This window comes from Pyxicephalus adspersus, chromosome 5 (genome assembly GCF_032062135.1).
Source record: "Pyxicephalus adspersus chromosome 5, UCB_Pads_2.0, whole genome shotgun sequence".
In the NCBI taxonomy this organism is placed as follows: Eukaryota; Metazoa; Chordata; class Amphibia; order Anura; family Pyxicephalidae; genus Pyxicephalus; species Pyxicephalus adspersus.
Window position 1 is genome coordinate 54,621,076 of NC_092862.1, and position 18,164 is coordinate 54,639,239.

General features: G+C 38.4%; 1 protein-coding gene across 6 annotated transcripts in view; it reads right to left on the reverse strand.

Moving 5' to 3' along the window:
• Positions 1-18,164, reverse strand: part of MBP (myelin basic protein) — a 107,601-nt gene that overhangs the window by 74,580 nt on the left and 14,857 nt on the right. For 5 of the 6 annotated variants that reach the window (XM_072411542.1, XM_072411537.1, XM_072411538.1 and 2 more), the window contains exon 2: positions 10,240-10,315. The exons of the other annotated variant lie outside the window; for it this stretch is intronic. In XM_072411542.1, coding sequence (XP_072267643.1) covers positions 10,240-10,290 — 51 coding nt within the window. In that variant the 5' untranslated portion in view covers positions 10,291-10,315. The remainder of the gene's footprint in view (positions 1-10,239; positions 10,316-18,164) is intronic. 6 annotated transcript variants of the gene reach the window in all.

Genomic DNA, 18,164 nt, shown 5'->3' on the forward strand with positions numbered 1-18,164 from the left:
GGACTTGTCCAAACATACTTTAGATCTACGGAGAGCAGTGCGACCCCTATTGGATGTGCTCGGGGAACGAAATATCCCATATCGCTGGGGATACCCTTTTCATCTTATTGCTAGATCTGGCAATAAGAATCATTTTCTCAGAGGTCCTGCGGACTTACCACAATTTCTGAGGGACCTTCAGCTTCCTGACATAAGATTAGCAGAGTGGCCTACGGTTCCTTTATCCATGCCCTTCGGAGGCCCTGGTCGCTTGGATCAACATCTTACCTCTGCTCCCACCCCTCCTGATCACCCACAAAGTCCTAGAAGAGGGACAGGCTCTTTCTCATCTGCAATGACTGTACACTCTTTAAAAGCACCCGGGTTATGACGGATGTCTGGATTACAACCCCGCAGCCCGCATTGGATGGTCTCGGCGGATCGTTGGACAGTTTTCCAATGCTTCTGTTGCCTTACAAATTACATAATACTTTCCATCCACATCTGTATAAGGACGTATACCTACTATGGACATTTAATTGTTTTGCTCCCTATGGCTCAACAGTCCATTTCCATCAAGGCCTAATGTCGGGTCCTTTTCCGGGTATAGTATGGAGTCATTGCACTGTATTTCACATTGTCATGTTTAAAGTGATGTGTTAGTAGGCTGTTTTCTGGCGATAGATCACTAGATCCTGGATTCTGCTGAGAACATCAGTTCTGGTTTAATAAGGTTTTGAACGGGATGTGCGGGGGTGTCCCCGGCTATCATTTATAGATAAGTACTTTCACTTTTTTGGCTTGTCTTCCGTATTGTTCTGATTGGTGTATTGTTCCTATTATTTATAGTTATGCCAGGGTCCCAGTTGGCCTAATATAATACTGGCTTTTCCCCCCGAATGGATCTATTTATAACAGCAGTGATCTTTTCTCCTATCGCTCGGCCATATTACCCCGCATAGGAGTACCGCCGGTGTAGGCGGCAAATAAGGAAGTTCCTTATATTTTTTAGTTTCCCACAGACGACTGGGAACCAGCCCCCCCCCCCAGCCGTCAGCTGTCCCGATTCCTAATTTTTCCCACCCCTACCCGACTGGCCTTATTAGTGGATTTCAGGGTCCCTTTCACTTCATAGGAGTTACTTGATATATTCCTCATTTTACAAAAATAAATATGCTGTCTAATCGGCCGAACAAACCTCGAGGGTTGAAAATACGTTCCCTTAATGCCAAAGGACTCAATAGCCCTAATAAGAGATCCCAACTTTTATATGGTCAACACAAGGCTAGAGTACATATTTTAATGCTCCAGGAAACACACTTTTGTTCCCAAAAGATCCCATCATTGCATAACCGCTATTACACTACTTGGATTCATAGCTCCAATCCTGACGGTAAAACTAAGGGGGTATCCATAGCCTTTCACAAAACTATCCCAATTCAGGTACTGGACACCTGCGTGGACCCGCATGGGAGATATGTCATTGCTAAGGCTTCCTTATGGGAAAAGAAGTACACGGTGGCATCATTTTATTCTCCAAATCAACAACCAACTACAGCGGCTGTCCAGTTCCTGAATAAAATTACTACATTTGCGGAAGGAACTTTGATAATCGGGGGAAATTTAAATTTTCCCCTTGACCCTAGAGTAGATACGTCGACAGGTCATTCCTCTGTATCTTACTCTAAATTTAATGCATTTAAAGCTAAATTAAATGATCTTCAACTGATTGATGTGTGGCGAGCCCTGCACCCTGGCGACAAGGATTATACGTTTTATTCCAACCCCCATTGCACTTACTCCCGAATTGATTACATTTTTGTTAGCCATAGGCTTTTAGACTGGCATCCTGAGGCAAGTATTGACGGCTGCCCATGGTCTGACCATGCTTCGGTATCCTTAATTATTCAAATCCCTTTGATAGGTTCACAGGAGTGGACATGGAAATGTAACGACTCATTGTTTAGGGACTCTGTGTGTGAGAGAGCAGTTTTAGATACTATAAGAAATTTTCTAAAGGACCATGAAGAAGACGAGACTCCGCTGCCCTTTCAATGGGAGGCTCTTAAAGCAGTTCTCCGTGGGGTTTTGATCCAACAGGGGTCTAGACTTAAAAAAATCAGATCCCAGGAGATTGCCCGTACGCTTGACAATATAAGGCAATTGGAAAGGTTGCATAAAAGTACTATGTCCTCGGATGTGTTTACTGACCTCACATCTGCAAGAAGACGTTTATTAGAATTGTATGATTTTGCCCATCAAAAATATAGGGATAAATATCGTAAATCCTTTTACCAATACGGAGAAAAATGTGGCCGGCTGTTGGCAAGGGGGCTTCACCCGAGACCGGCTGCCATGTATGTCCCCCATATTAGAAATACTAAGGGTAATATTACGGCCTTCCCTCAGGAGATCTTATCAGAGTTTCGACAATATTATGCTGGTTTGTATAATATTCATGCTGTACCGCACACCCCTACTTCTCTCATTGACTACAAAGAATCCACTGCGTTGCCGGAATTAGATCCGGAAGTATCCGCGAGTTTGGAATCTGCCTTCGCGGTGGAGGAGGTGTCTGCGGTAATTAAAAACACTCCGGCTGGCAAGAGCCCTGGTCCAGACGGGTACACACCCAAATTCTATAAGTTATTTGCTGAACTTTTGGCCCCGTTTATGACAAGGGTGTTTTCATCTATCTCAGGGGAATCTTTCTTTCCTCCTCAAAGCCTGGAGGCACACATTACTGTTATACCCAAACCCGGTAAGGACCATTCGATTTGCTCAAACTACAGACCAATCTCTTTAATTAATGTGGATGCTAAACTCTTTTCTAAACTGATAGCTAATGGATTGTCCCAACACTTACCAACTTTGATTCATACAGATCAAGTTGGATTTATTAATGGAAAGGAAGCCAGAGATAACACGCTGAAGACTATATTGATCACTCATGCAGCTAAAATGGCCAAAACCCCCATGTGTCTGCTTTCAGTAGATGCAGAAAAGGCGTTTGATAGGGTGAATTGGTCATTTATGTACAAAGCATTGCGCCAGATAGGTTTGGGCCCACTGATGATAGCTAGGATAGCCGCATTATACTCATCCCCTACGGCTCGTGTGCGGGTCAATGGAGGCCTGTCAACCCCATTCTCTATTGTTAATGGCACTAGACAAGGTTGTTCATTATCTCCTTTATTATATGCTATAGTGATGGAACATCTCGCGGTGGCGCTGAGGACAAACCCACATGTGCAAGGGATCCAGATTGGGAAACATCACTATAAACTGTCATTATTTGCTGATGACTTGTTAATGTATGTGTCATCCCCGCAGACTACTATCCCTGCAATTTTGGAGGAATTTGAAAAATTTGGGGTTCTGAGTAACTTTAAAGTGAATTTCGATAAATCCAAAATACTTAATATCTCCCTTCGCTCTACCCAGGTACAGTACCTCAGAAAACATACTTCTTTTAGGCATTGCAATGAGAAACTTAAGTATTTAGGAATCTTTATATCAGATGACCCGACTAAATTATTTAGATATAATTATGAACCGCTGCTGAGTAAATTAAAGATGGAACTAGGTAAATATGATCTACTCCCTCTTTCATGGTTTGCCAGAATTAATACCCTTAAAATGGATATTTTGCCCAAAATGCTGTAAATCTTCCAAACGGTCCCGATATATTTGCCACTGGCCTTTATTAGTAAGTTACAGCAGCTCTGTAGGAGGTTCTTTTGGAAAACGAGACATCCAAGAATAGCCTTTCGGTATATTACCAGACCTAAAAATCTTGGCGGAGCAGGGGTTCCCGACATTAGATCTTACTACAGAGCGGCTCTACTAATCCGTGTAGTTGATTGGTTCCACAATAGAGACAGGAAAAGCTGGGTAGTTTTGGAATACGTTCTATCCCCAATTGACCTCTGTTCTATACTTTGGGTGAATAGGTCTAAGCTGCAATTCCTCCAACCTTTACCTAGTATTACTTTTGATCTTCTAAAAGAATGGGACAATCTCCTTAAGACAGGTCATGTGTCCTCTATAGTAGGACCCATGACTCCCCTGTTTGACAATCCCTCATTTCCACCGGCGATGCACGCTAAAAAATTTCTCTCTTGGTCAGCCCAGGATAATAGGCAGATATGCAGTATACTTCAGAATGGAAGAATTCCGCCGTTCTCTTCGTTTTGCGCCAGGGTGCAGAGGCTCCCCTCAGTGTGGTTACAATATAACCAAATGTCCTCTTTTATTTCAACCTTCCTGGCCATGTATCCCAACGCAGAGGAACCTCACGGCTTTTGAAACTGTACTACGCTCACCAGACAGACCAATCCATGTGATATCACAGATTTATGAGATCCTGATTCAATTTCATGCTAACAACGCTCCCACCTACACAAGGTACTGGGAAAGGGAATTGGGAGTGGCCATTTCTCTGTTAGACTGGGAAAAAGCTTTTATCTTAACTCACAAAATGTCACTCCCTTGTAAGGCTCAAGAGACCAATTATAAAATTATATCCAGATGGTATCTCTGCCCCTCGGATATCCATCGCATGTTTCCTTCCCTATCTGATAGATGCTGGCGTTGCCATACCCATCAGGGTACAATGCTACATGTTTGGTGGGATTGCTCCAGTATTCGTAAGCTGTGGTCTCAGATAGTGGATATTTATAACAGTGTGATTGGATCTGCTTTGAGGATTACCCCCCAGGTAGCCTTGTTATCTATCCTCCCAGGGTCTATTAAGGCTAACAAGAGAGATGTATTGAGGCATTTTCTTGCGGCTGCCAGGTCAATTATTCCCAGAAAATGGAAACAGACCACGGCACCCACCTTGAAAGATTGGTTTACAGAACTAGAAAAGATACAGCACCTGGAAAGGCTTGTAGCGGAGGACGACAACAAGTGGGAACAATATAAGTTGATATGGTCTGCCTGGGATTGGTTCAAGGAATCCACCCAATTTAAAGTTCTTTGGCAGTGATCTAAGTGAGAGTAATAGTGTTGTTCAAATTGTTTCGAGTAGGCATGTAGTAATTTGATAAGAGTAAATGTGCGATAGGCCAGTCGGGCGCTTCCCCCCCCCCCCCCCCCCCCCTCACTCCTCCCCTGGGCTACCCAGTTGATTGTCCTTTCCCCTTCCCGTTAAAATATTTTTGCACAAGGGATTTTCTGATGTACCCTCCGGTATATCTGGGGACAAGTCTGTTATTCGATTCATTAGATCCATATACTTGGTTAGTCACTTTATTTCAGATATGGTTGGTTTTATGCTAAGTCTATTTCCTTCTGTGTTTACCCTACCCCCTGTTTTTCTGTACCCTTGGTTATATACGTTTTCATCTGCACTGTTGTATAAATGTAAAATGTCACATGTATCATAATTAGTGATTGTAAATGGTGGGCCGGGAGTTTCTTCTGGTCCTCCTTTTTCCTTTGTTTATATATGTGATATTTCCTTTTCTTGTTTTGTAATAACTTGTATAAATATTAATAAAAACTGATTGAAACAAAATCACTTAAACATAAGCCATTTCTGACCTATCTAGATGAATTTATTGTGAACTTATTTATTCTCAAAGATCACAACACTCAAGAAATAATAGCATATTTATTTCAACTCCTGGTTACAGGGCTGGCAGCAAAACAAGATTCTGTTCTCAGAAAAACATAATGCTCATATTGTGAACTTTAAATCAATAGGCATTGTAGAGAAATACATTTTTACAGATGAATATGCTTTTACTCCTTGTTTAGAACATGTAAATACTTTAGTGTACATAATCTGTGCACAGGTTTACTTTAAACCCCATGTCTGGTGTATCAGAATAAAAATACCTCATCATTCTGTATGCTATTTTGTATGAACTTTTTTTCTGCACCAAATAATTCTATATAATATACTGTCCTTTCCTATTCTATTATAGTATTGGTCATGCTGGAGGATGTTATTATGATGCACTGGCTTATGACTTTTAATTTTTTATTTACCCATTTTTTTGGATTGTGTGACCGTCAGAGAAAGAATAGTGATAGGACACTGCTGCCCAGCCATCTCCACAGACTTCATATCGAATGCTTTAATACCTCTTATGCCAGCATCTTTAAGTTTTTTCAAGCTGTCTGGTTCAAATAATTTAAAAATAAAGTTTTGATAGGCTTTGCAGCCATTAGCAAATGCCAAAAAGCTTTGCTGTTACTGTCTGATATCATTCCTGGGTGACTACTGGCAACTGCTAGGCACATGCTGCATTTATTTAAAGGCTGCTGGTATGAATGTACCCCAGGGTTCTCCCCAGGCCCTTTTAGCTGGGCACACTACCCGGCAGTTTTCAGCACCCACCCGGCTGTTTTTGGGTGGTTACTAAAGAGTTTGGTCACAATACAGGGGCTGCCACTCACCTACAATTTCTTCCCACCCGGCTTAAAAAAGTTTCTGGGTTGAGCACTGTACCCTAAACACAAAACTAGGGGAAGGAGGCAGGCCGAGTAAGTGTAATAAAGGTAAAAAGGTTCACTTAAGGTAACTAGTGCTGAAAGTATTATAAATACAGTCATCTTACTTTTACGGAAAATAATGTCAGACTTATATTGTGTTGTAAACTGCACAGAATACCAAAGAAAATAACAAACAGAGTTTAATTGCATTTAAAACAATGCTCTGAAAATGAGGATGAGTAAGGGAAAATGTTCTTATCTGACCTTGTGCAGGCTCTGGTGTCAGACAAAATACAGAAATAACATAAGCCATTGATATAATGCAGAGCCTTTTAGCATTTATGAAGTCCATGCTGTCCTAGTCTGCAGGAGAAGGACATGATGGAGAAGATAAATGTACTAATCATTAGCAGGTGAAAGATTTGTAGCCCTAGATGAACTCATCTTCCTGCTACTGCAAGGTACTTAATAGTTTAGGAGTCTTGTTTATTTTATATCCCTGCAGAACACAGAATAGCTCAGATTTACATCTCATGTTTACAAATGTAACATTTTGAAACTCACTCTGGGCTATGCACTTTACTTTGAAAGATGTTCTGTGGTTTCTTAATGGAGGACGTTTTGATTAAATGGTCTAGGTACAATCAAATGACAATGTTTTGCTAGGTGTGTGCATTTTTGCTACATTTTCTACATCGCCTGTTACACTTTATACTCAGCCAAGGCTTTTTTTTCCAATGTAACAAACATCTGTGTCAAGGGTAATGACATAGAAGACATCTCGAACTAAAAATAAGCATCCTATTTACAGATGGATTGCATTGTGTGTGAGAACATGTAGGGGTCTACAAATGATTTCACACAAATTTCACTCAGAATTTATGCATTTTGTTTAATGAGAAAAATGGGATTTAATTAGAAAAATGTGTAAGTCTTAGTAGAAACTTGTGTGAATCTTGTGTAAACATTTTTTTATAAAGAGATATATATATATATATATATATATATATATATATATATATATATATATATGTGTGTTTGTTTTGCAACTTTTTTTTGTGAAAAGAGCTATAAAAGTATTGCTGGTAGGAGAATATTTCCAGAAGAGAGCACTAAGGATTCCTGTTAAGTAGATGTCATTTGTAACAGCAAAACAGAAGAACGTTGTTTTATCAAGATTTTGTTTGACATAGACCAAAAGGCTGTGCAATCCTATGTTTTGTTCCAAGCTGGAATCACTAGATATTTACTAAGAAAGTTTGTGTATAGCCGAAAGGTGCAAAACCAAACTTCTCAGGATCAATATAAACCACATATCGGTAATCTTATAAAAGCAACTATGCCCACCTAATTTTTATAAAATTATAAAAGAGATGTATATCATATATACTGAACAGGGCAGACTGAGCAGGGCAAAATATGCACCAACTATAAGAAAAGTTCATTAGCTTCTTCTCATTAGACACAATGTTAAATGTTAAACTGAATTAAAGTTGTTTGCTACTAGATCCTGATCAAAAAATGAATTTTAGTGTCAGCCATAACAGATAAAAATGTAAGTTTTTTTTTTTGCATAAACTATTATACATTATATTTTGCATAATAAATATGAGTGAGCTTCATCCAGTATATTTAGGATCGTGTGTAGGTTTTGTTATACGTGGGTTTTTTTGTGTTTTTCTGTGCGAGTATAAAAACCTAATGGGTCAAACTGAAAATCCGATAACAGCACTCACTTTTAATATTTTTACATAAAACTAGAGCACTCTCTATCTATCCATTTAATATGTAGCCTACTAAAGGTTGGTTTAATTATCTTTCAATAATGTCCACATTACGCCTCCATAGCTCCTAATCTGCTCGATAATGTTCTTATGTTTATTAGCTCACCCAGTGAAACAAGACTGCAGGAGGAGCCGTTTTGCTTGGCTGCTCAATCACTGGGTTTTTGAAGCTTATCGCAAAGTTTGGCAAGAAAAACTGCATAACAGATTATGCAAAGAGTCAGACTAAAAGCATAGACGGATGGATTAACACAGCAATTAGTAATACAGGAAGTGCAGATGTTATGTGCACATTAAACAAGGTGTACCAGAAGGAGTGTCACTTCATAAAAAGCAGAAGTAGATTGTTATGGAATAGTAACAGATTTTTACAAGGCTCATTGCTGAACATTTAAACATTTATTTGGTCTTTACCAAAATTTATATATATATATTTTTTTTTTTAATATATTTATATTAAGAGGTTTGGTTAAGCACATCTTCAGCTTAATTAAGCAAACTTGTCACTTCATAAAATCTTTCTGGTAAAATCATACAAAATTTGCACTCCAAGAAAGCTGAAGTAGTATACCCTGTTCTGACAGCCTGTGTCTCTTGCCATTGTTATGTCCCAGCACTGGAGCCTCTGTTAAGCCAAGTACAGAAGTGAAATTTCTATTGCTGTAACTATCTTTCATGATCATTTCCAAAAACAAAAAACTAGACTAAAGAATGCTATAAACACAGTGCTGTACAGTTCTGAAAAAATAGGAGGGAGAGGATAAACGGCAGGCACCTTGCTGCGTTTTTCACGATCCTTTCCAATGACAAAAGACTGCACAATGCATGAACATACAGCGCTGCTCTGCTCTATGGAGAGGGGAGGGGGAAGCGGTGCCCTGCTGCGCTCTCTCTTCTTCACTTTCATTACGATCGTTTCTGGTCCGAGGATTCGCCAGGACGGACAACGACGCTGTACACACACCAGATTCTTGTCCAATATCAGCTCTGAGGCGAATATTGGACAAGAATCATCTGACATGTGTAGGTAGCCTTAGACTGAGTGTCAGGCTGCAAGACTGTCCTGTTTACTAGCTGAGCCCTGTGCTAATACCCACAATTAAACACATTTATTGTGGTGCATATTTTAGAGGTGCTGTCAGGAATATGTAATTGAAAGCTAAAAGCTTTGCTATCTGCCTCCAGCAGCTCAGACAGTGTCTGGTATTATCCTTAAGCTCAAACAGAGGGCAGGGCAGACTTCTTGGGGTCTTACAGTCTGATACTGCATTGACAAGAAGAAGGTGCAAGTGAGAAAAAAAACGCACACATACCCATCCCCTTATAAATAAAGCTGTCCTATTAAAATATCTTAAAGATGTTCCTTTCTCTCCAGAAAGGACCAAACTGGAGTCCTTAGATCTTCAGGGCTCCTGTATTACAAGGGGAGCTAGTAAACTTCTGTTCACCATCTCCTTAGCAACAAAAAAACCATCCTACATAAAATGTATATATCCCAACCCAGCCCATCTTTGTTTTTTTCCTAGAGAAGTTTACGTTTCGGATTGAATGGAGAGAAGCCCCTCTGGATGAGGAACCCAAACTTAACAGGTCCTTCAAAGTTTGGGAATTTTTTTAGATTTCCTTCTTTTATAGATACTCTTCCCAATCTGACAAAACAGAAAAATATTCAATCCTTTCAATTAACCTCATGGTACACATACAGGATACTTCCAAATGACCCACCTGTACATACTGATCCAACTGCCTCCAACTGAATTACTTGTCGCAAAGGATGAGGTCATGACGGAAAAGTACAAGTTGACAATGGTTTAAAGAATCATGCCAATTCAAGACGCTATGGCCATGGGACTAACAGAATGGCTTGGTGTTGAAGGGAGTGGTCCTAGCACTATTCACCCTCAGATCTTGCGGTTATATGAGTAGTTGGCCAGCCAACCACTTATAATGCCTGCTGAAGGCAGACCGGCAGCCTCTAGTGCATTTCCAAAATGAAAACAGAGGGTAATAATAACTTGCGCATGTTTACCTTTTCCTGATGTTCATCAGTATGGTCTCTTTTTCCAACATGATTTCCCATGGTGCTCCACCAACAAATTCAAGATCTTTTAAAGAAAAAAGTATAAGTATATATTGAAAACACATATTTTACATAAGAACATTGCAACAATGCATCATTTTGTTAGCTAGACAGTAAAGACATAAAGCAGTTTTCTGTGAATTTACAACACAAGGCAATGCTGATGAAAACTATTCATATTGGGGTTTCAGGTTTTTTTATTTTTGACAGTTAAGCACTGTGCTAACTTCTAAAAGTGTATCAGATAACGGAGCAAAAAAGGGTAGTTCCACACTAGTGCAAAATCAGGCAGGTTCAATACTGACATCTGAAAACGGAGTACCAAGTCAGTGAATTCTAATACAATTCCTCACAGTTCTTTACTCCTCAATTCCACCTAAATAGACTTCAACAATCAAGTTTCAACTCTTTAAAGTTATCAGGTATTTTTACTATTTAGGTTCTTCATGGATGAAACCAGACAATTAACTGTCATGGGCCACAAAAATATGTGTTCTATATTGTCTGGTTATGTAATGATTCCCCCAAGCAAGCAGTACTTGGCAAGTCAATAAATCTAGATACATTAAATTCTGCATTAAGATTACAAATTTACACTTTTTTAAAATTTTCTACAGTATTATTACAAGATTTTTTTTGCAGATTTCAAGCCTTTTACTTCCGAATATAGAAAAAAAAAAATCAGAATTCACCTTTCAGTGGACAAATAACTTTTGAGAAATGACTCAAATCCAAGTCCTCGTGGCTTACTTAACATTATTTTTGAGTTATTACATTTGATCAAAGTATGCTGCATTACTACCTTGAAATAGTTCCTGTCTCATAATTCAAGGCATTTGTACAGAAGGAAACAAGAAGATGATTTTCTGACCTTCTGAAAAAAGCTAGTTCTTGACTTTTCTACATTTAGTACTTTTGAGCAGCAAGTGATATTATACTGATATTGACTCTCTCCCCTTCCTCCTATAGGGCAGCAATAGTATGGAGTATTCAGTGCTATGTAAAGTCAGAATCAAGAGCTTGAAGCTTACTCAGACTTCCCCTATTCACTCTTTGAGGCTGAACAGAGTACAAGGGAGTAATCCGGTTATTGGTAATTAGAACAAAGGAATCCACTGACATGGAAATGCACTAATTGCTGAGAAACTTAGTTTTAAAATTGTGCTCTTGTCAAAAGTTTTAAATGTAGAACACAATCAAAGCCTGCTCACTGCCCGGTTATGTCAACCACGTCCCCACTACCACAAATTATGAATTTGAGGCAGTCGTAAGGGTCAGCACACCCAGAGTGCAAAGGATGAGCTTTTCCCCAAAAAAACCACCATCATGATCATGCTATCTTCCCAGCAAGTATTCAAAGCTAGTATTTAAGTAAAAAAATATGTTTTGCTCTGAACAGGCACAACACAGATTCACTTTAAACATGGCTTGTGATACCAAGAATAAGATCTTGGAGAATATATCCAATTTTTAAACATTATCCAATTATTCCACATATAGAACATATATAGTTCTGCTAAGCTACTTATTAATCAACCTGAAGTTTAGGCTTACTGGCTCCAAACACCTCACTTCAACTCAGTCACTCCCCAGCCATGGTCACATAAGTCAAACCTTTAAGTTAAGTTACTTTGAAGCTAAGGTATAAAATTGGCCTGTTCTACAACAAAAATGTTGATGCACAAAACCCCATCTAATAATTATATATATATATATATATATTTATCTGAAATAACTTGATATGTAGAGTCTTGAGTAGTGTTGCTGTGTAAGTTCTAAACGGTTCAAATTTCACAAATTCAGTTTAGTTTTAATAGAACAGACATTTTGTTCCAACTAGCCAAAGTTCAACAGCTGTCTGTTGTATGCTGGTAAAGGGCTAACTACTTCAGCTTTAGCTAATCTAAAGGCGAATATTTGCCTCTGTTCAGCTGAAAGAGAAAGGGGGAATGCAATTAAAACCTTTAAATATATCAAATGTCCCTTGCATCTGTATACATTAGCAGAATCCTGAAATACAATAAGTTCCAATATATTACACAAAATAATACATTTACAAAAAGATACAAGTAATTATGCTGCAATAAATTTATAAAAGAAAAGCTGTGAAATTCCTATTCCCAGAAATGTTTTGCTTTAGCCAACAGTTTGGATTTTCTTGCTTTAAATTTTAACATCAGGTTTAAAGTTTAATATACCAAAGAAAAAAAAGCACTATACCAATTACAGCATTACACGATACAACTATTAAAGTGAACCTTCTACATCCACTAACCTATCAAACTATCATGTTCCCATTAAAAGAACACTCATTTCAGTTCTGTTTTGTTCCCCAGTCATCTGCTTTTCAAGCTTCAGTTTGTACAATCTTTTAGCATTTCCAGCATTGTAAAGACTGAAACACAGCAGAACAAAAAGTTACAGGTACAGGTCTATGCCTTGAGGAATTTGTGCGTTACACTTTAGTTGCTTTAGGCACTCATGGATGGCTTGTTCAAGGTTAAAAGCATTTGGCTTCAATATTTCTTCACATGATTCTACTTTGGATTTTGTTTCCTAATCTCCCGAGTATGTATTTCACTTGCTATCTGCAGTTTCCCATGTCTTCAGCAATCAGTTTTGTATGAACGATACAAAAAAAAAAAAAAAAAAAAAAAAAGCTTTATCTAAAAGGCACGCCCTTCATTTTTTTGTGGTTAGATATTTTTTCAATATCGAAATTAGGCAAAGTTTTTCTGTACTAAATGAACTTCAGAGGTCTGGATTCATACTTTTGTAGTGATTTGTGCTCAGTAGTAAAGCCTAAAGGTTGCCATGTAAATTTTTCTAAATAAAGCTAGTAAAATGTGATTGGGTGAAATCTGAAAGTCCTAGTGATATAAGTTACTATATTGATTCGAGGAATGCTATATATATCAGAGCACAGCGTGCAGAATACAGCCATGTGGTTATATAAAATACTACATGATGTATGGAGAGAACACCCCCACTAGGGTCTTGAAAACTCTTTCATCACATTCTACCATGCGTCCATCACATACATACATTATTATTTTATTACCACATCACAGATTTATCGGAGCATAGGCAAGCTGTAATACGTGTCTTCAATTTTGATTGTTTGGCAAGCAAAAATGGGAAAAATTCAACCACAGGTGGCAGAATGTTGTGGCTAAAAGCAACAAAATGACCTAGCTTTACCTAGTGTATGATAATCACAAGACAAATAATGATTATTCTGCAGAGACTTCAACCAGCTGAAATTGGGTTACCAAGCAGATTTAGGTCAAATCAGAGGTGAGGGATACCCACTTTCTGAAAGCTCTGAGCCAGTGGGTGTCCGTCTCCCACCATGGCTGTCCAATTTCTTTCGAAGTAACGGTCATCTAATATCTATGGGCTGCATGAGGAGCTCTAAGCCTAATTCTGGTACCACAGGTTGGCTATTAGCAATAAATTATTAAGGATAGGTCATGCAAAAGTTGCAAGCATCTAATTAATGGCACAACTACCTTGATCTTTGGTCATTGACTATTGGCTAGTACGTTAAAATTATATCTATTAAAAAAGTGTATCCTATGCCAAAGCTTGTTTTTGTAGTTTTGAATATAGTTAAGAATAGTTACCACCAATAAGGTTTTAATTTCTGCCCATGTTCCTGCTAGGAAGATTCAACCTTCCATCTTGTTAACCAGGTCTAATTATCCATTGTCATTGGGAGAGAAAAAAAAAAGTGATGAAAAGTGCAAAACTTTTGATCCATCATCAGAACATAAAGAAGAGAGGAGAATATTCTAATGTGGACACATTACCTTAAAAAAAAAAAAAAAAAAAAACTTTTACTTTGCAATAGAACAGATTCTTAAATCTGACCTAAACTGAGAAAACTATTTGACAAAAGAGACATGCATGGAATTAATTAACTTTTCAGCAATTTTGGAGACAATACTGTAACAGGTTGTGCAATTAATTTAAAAAAAAATTGCAGTGAGTAAGAAGTGTGTCATGGGCATATTTGACTTTTATTTACAGAAAAAATGTACAGTTTTATTTTCTCATATATCCCATATAAATCAGTTCCTGTGCAATTAGATCAAACATTGGTCAGGGGGCTTTACAAGCATTTGAACCCCTATGTTCAATTTAATTTGAGAAAAACTACATGTTTTTCAAAAACAGTTCATGTTACCATGTAACCGTAACCCACTCCATCTCCCACTAATTTTGGTGACAAAACCACTTTCAGGGTCTTTGACATTCATGTATCAGTTTCACTTATAACTTTACATTTGTTAGTCTATTTTAACTTTGCTTTAGTCTTTTATTAAAAATATGCAACACATAACTTTGTAATGCTTTTAACCAGCATTATTATTTCACTGTCATTTTAAAAAGGACAAGAAGATGTAATAGAGAAGACATAAATCTGTAATAACTGTAAAAAAAAACTTTTCATTTTATTACTTTCTGGCTTGCATAAATTAATTTATGTTTTTAATTTTTGTTTTTAGGACTATATATAATATCAAATATGTGATGCCAAATTCAGTGGGTATTTGGCATCACGAAGCTCAATTTTCCCTGGAAAATGGTTTAAAGGGCCTTGATTGATCCATGAATAGTTTTAGTGCAGTATATTTGCTGCTCGTTATTTAGGATCCAGGCCCACATGCTGTGGATGCCTTTTGATGTGAGGGGAAAAACCCTCCTAAAACAGGGAAGAGAGCCCTGAAAATGAAATTAAGTACCTCTCTGCAGTAAGCACATTTGAGATATATATATATATTTTTTTTTTTATTGTGAGATCACCCGTAGCAATGGATCAGAAGAGAGCAGACTTCAAAATTGTAGTTGAAAACAGGCTTTGGCCTGACTATTTATTAGCACCAAAAGAGATGGCTTGGCTGAGCAACTACAGACCTTTACTCAGATATTCCCTCTCTAACAGTAAAGCAGTCTTAAAGCATAACCAATACAAGGCAGTCTTTAGATAACAGAACAAGCATGTTCCACTCACAAGTAATCGCTGCATGTGCAAGGCAGAGCTCTGTTATCTCACAGCTCTGGGAACTAACTGAGCTCCCTTCTGACTAATTACCCCCTCTTAAACTTCACCTGAGTGCAGGTGCACATACCTCAATCAGGAATGGCCAAGGAACCCACCCTTCACTTTCCTTGGCTGGCTCCAGGATCCTAAATAACCAGGTTTTTTCTCCTAAAAACATCTACAAACCAATGACCTCTCTGTTGGAGTTTTTAATACCTCAGTCTGGGTGCTACATAGCCCCCATCCCAGAGCATTTCTGACAGGCACTGCAAGACCCTGCCACTATATATATATATATATATATATATATATATATATATATAAACACGCACACATTTATATTACTTTTTTACCCTGTAACGACAAAGAAAAACAGGTTCATAGTAAAAATGTCCAACTTGGTTTGGTCCATAGGGAGAGTACAGATGTGAAAGCTGAGATAATAAAGTCACAGGAGATCATTTACAATTATATATCATGCATTTCACCTGAGACTATTATTATTTTTCTATATATTAAATACACCTCATACACCACATGTTCTGGCTATTATCACAATTCACTAAGGACGGCTAAGCAAATCAAGAAAACATAGCTTGCAATCCTAAGAAGAATTTCATAAACAATCCCCAGCCTATTTCTATCCAAAGCATCTAAGTAAAAGAGACTTGAGGCTGGTAAAGAGCTGGTTCGGTGACAATTTGTGGCAAATCTCATACACAGCAAGTGATAAATGTACGGGACACGAGTGACACACATCTCTAAGGTCTCGCCATAAAGCGGACACCGTTGCTATAGCAGCCTGGGCAGATCAATCTATATTGACTGTTGCTATGGACACTGTATTAAGGTTTCGTTCCCAGTGGGCTGAAGGCTTAAGCCACTTTTCACCACAAATGGTTTGTCAGCCTTGATTTGCTCATGCTCCAGTAATGGCCGAATCTTTCACTCTTCAGAGGGAACGTGCACACAGTTATCTGGACTGTTGATCACACAAAATGAGCCTGATAAAAAAAAGGAACAGTGTTCCTGAGAGAGTTTGGAAGTGTTGAAGGTGAATGAGGAAAAACAGAGACATTTGTATTCTGATAGTTAGATGTTTATTTGACCCAGTTAGGAAAGCCAAGCAGCAGCTGCTTGATGACATAGATCCTAAGTACTGGCAAGCGTGTTTAAAGGGGAGAGGAGATATAATTAACTTACGCAGTCTGAGTTATTGTAACACTTACCTAAAAGTAATATTTGGTGTGACTCTTATGCTATACATAGCATTCTTTTTTTACATAGACTATAACTAAGTTTCTCCCTCTTGTGGTCACTTGTATATCAGGCAGTGTGTTGACATCACTGCAAAACAAGCCAGGACTACAGAGCCGCATTCCCATTAAAATTTAAAATATTTGCCTAATTTTTAGAAGGTTTCTAATAATAAAGATCAAAACCTTTTGCATTGAGAACTTTACAATTGATAGATTATAAATGTAAACACTTTAACAAAGTTTTAGGGGCTTATCACCTAGGTTTAGGTTTTCTTCTTCCTGTGGTTAATTGACAGCCAGTAATTGATAATCTCTTGTATGTGGTATTTTATTATTGTTGCTCCACAAAACATACTCCTCAATAGCCACATCTAGCAAAGCCTTTCTCAATCAGGACTCTCTGAAACCCCAACAATCCCCCAGGGTTTTCTATGGGTTTCTTGAACTATAAATGATTGACCTCACACTGCATTTTTCTGGAGACAACACCACTTGGTAAAGTCAGCTTCATGCCTCTAATGATGATTTTAGGTTTCCATAAAGGTGGTATTCTAGCAATCACTGTGGGAGGCATGCTTTCTACCAGCCACCAATGCAGGAGGCATTTTTTCCACTTTGACCCCCAAAAAGTTAGTTTTAGTAAGGGTTCCCTGAGACCTGAAAAATGATTTAGGGTGTAAAGGTTGTGAAAGGAGCTACAGATTCACATTGGTGTGGAGATATAAACTGCCATTGCTCATTCACTGTACAGCAACGCCCGCATGTAAACTTTAGGTGTCATTAGTGTCGATCACACACCCGAAACAAGCATGCAGATAACACTGTGACAAGTTGTGTGACAATTAGCCAAACCTTGGGTGTTCAATCATTCTGGTTCAGGGATTTCAAAGGCTTTTACAATTCATTAAAAGGCAGAAGATCACCAACCAGGCAAGCAGAACCTTTAGAACCAGGTCAGAAATGGCAGATTATATCTCTCAATAAAAGTACCATTTTAAAGGATGGCATAAAGATAAAGTCTAAGAAGAAAATTCAATAAAATAAAAATTAAAGCGGATATAAACTCAACATTTTTACTTTACATAGATGGGTTGTTACTTTACATAGATGGGACCCTTCTAAATAAAGTAAAAATGTTGTTGATATTTTTTTAACTGCAACCTCCTTTTCCCTAATAAAAAAAAAAAAGGGCGCAGAGCTTCCCGGGATGCATGGCGTAGGCTCTGGCTGCTCCTTCTGCGCATGCCCTGATCTCGGGCATGCACAGAAGGGGCACTTTTCCACCAAGGGGAAAGAGATGTCGATCCCATGCATGCGCAGTGAAATCGGCTCTCTTTTTCTCCTTCACAGTGGCTACGTCACCCGATCTTGCACCTGCGCAGTGTGAAACAGGGTGACGTAGCAAGAAGACGGAACACTGCGGCGCCCAATGCTTCCTCCGCACTGGGACGAAGAGGAATTCCAGGAGGACATGAGACCGGAAGGTGGGAAGGACCAGCACCATTGAGTGATCTGCAGGATTAAAGGTAAGTGTAATTTTTTTATTTTTAGTTTAGTTCCCTTTTAAA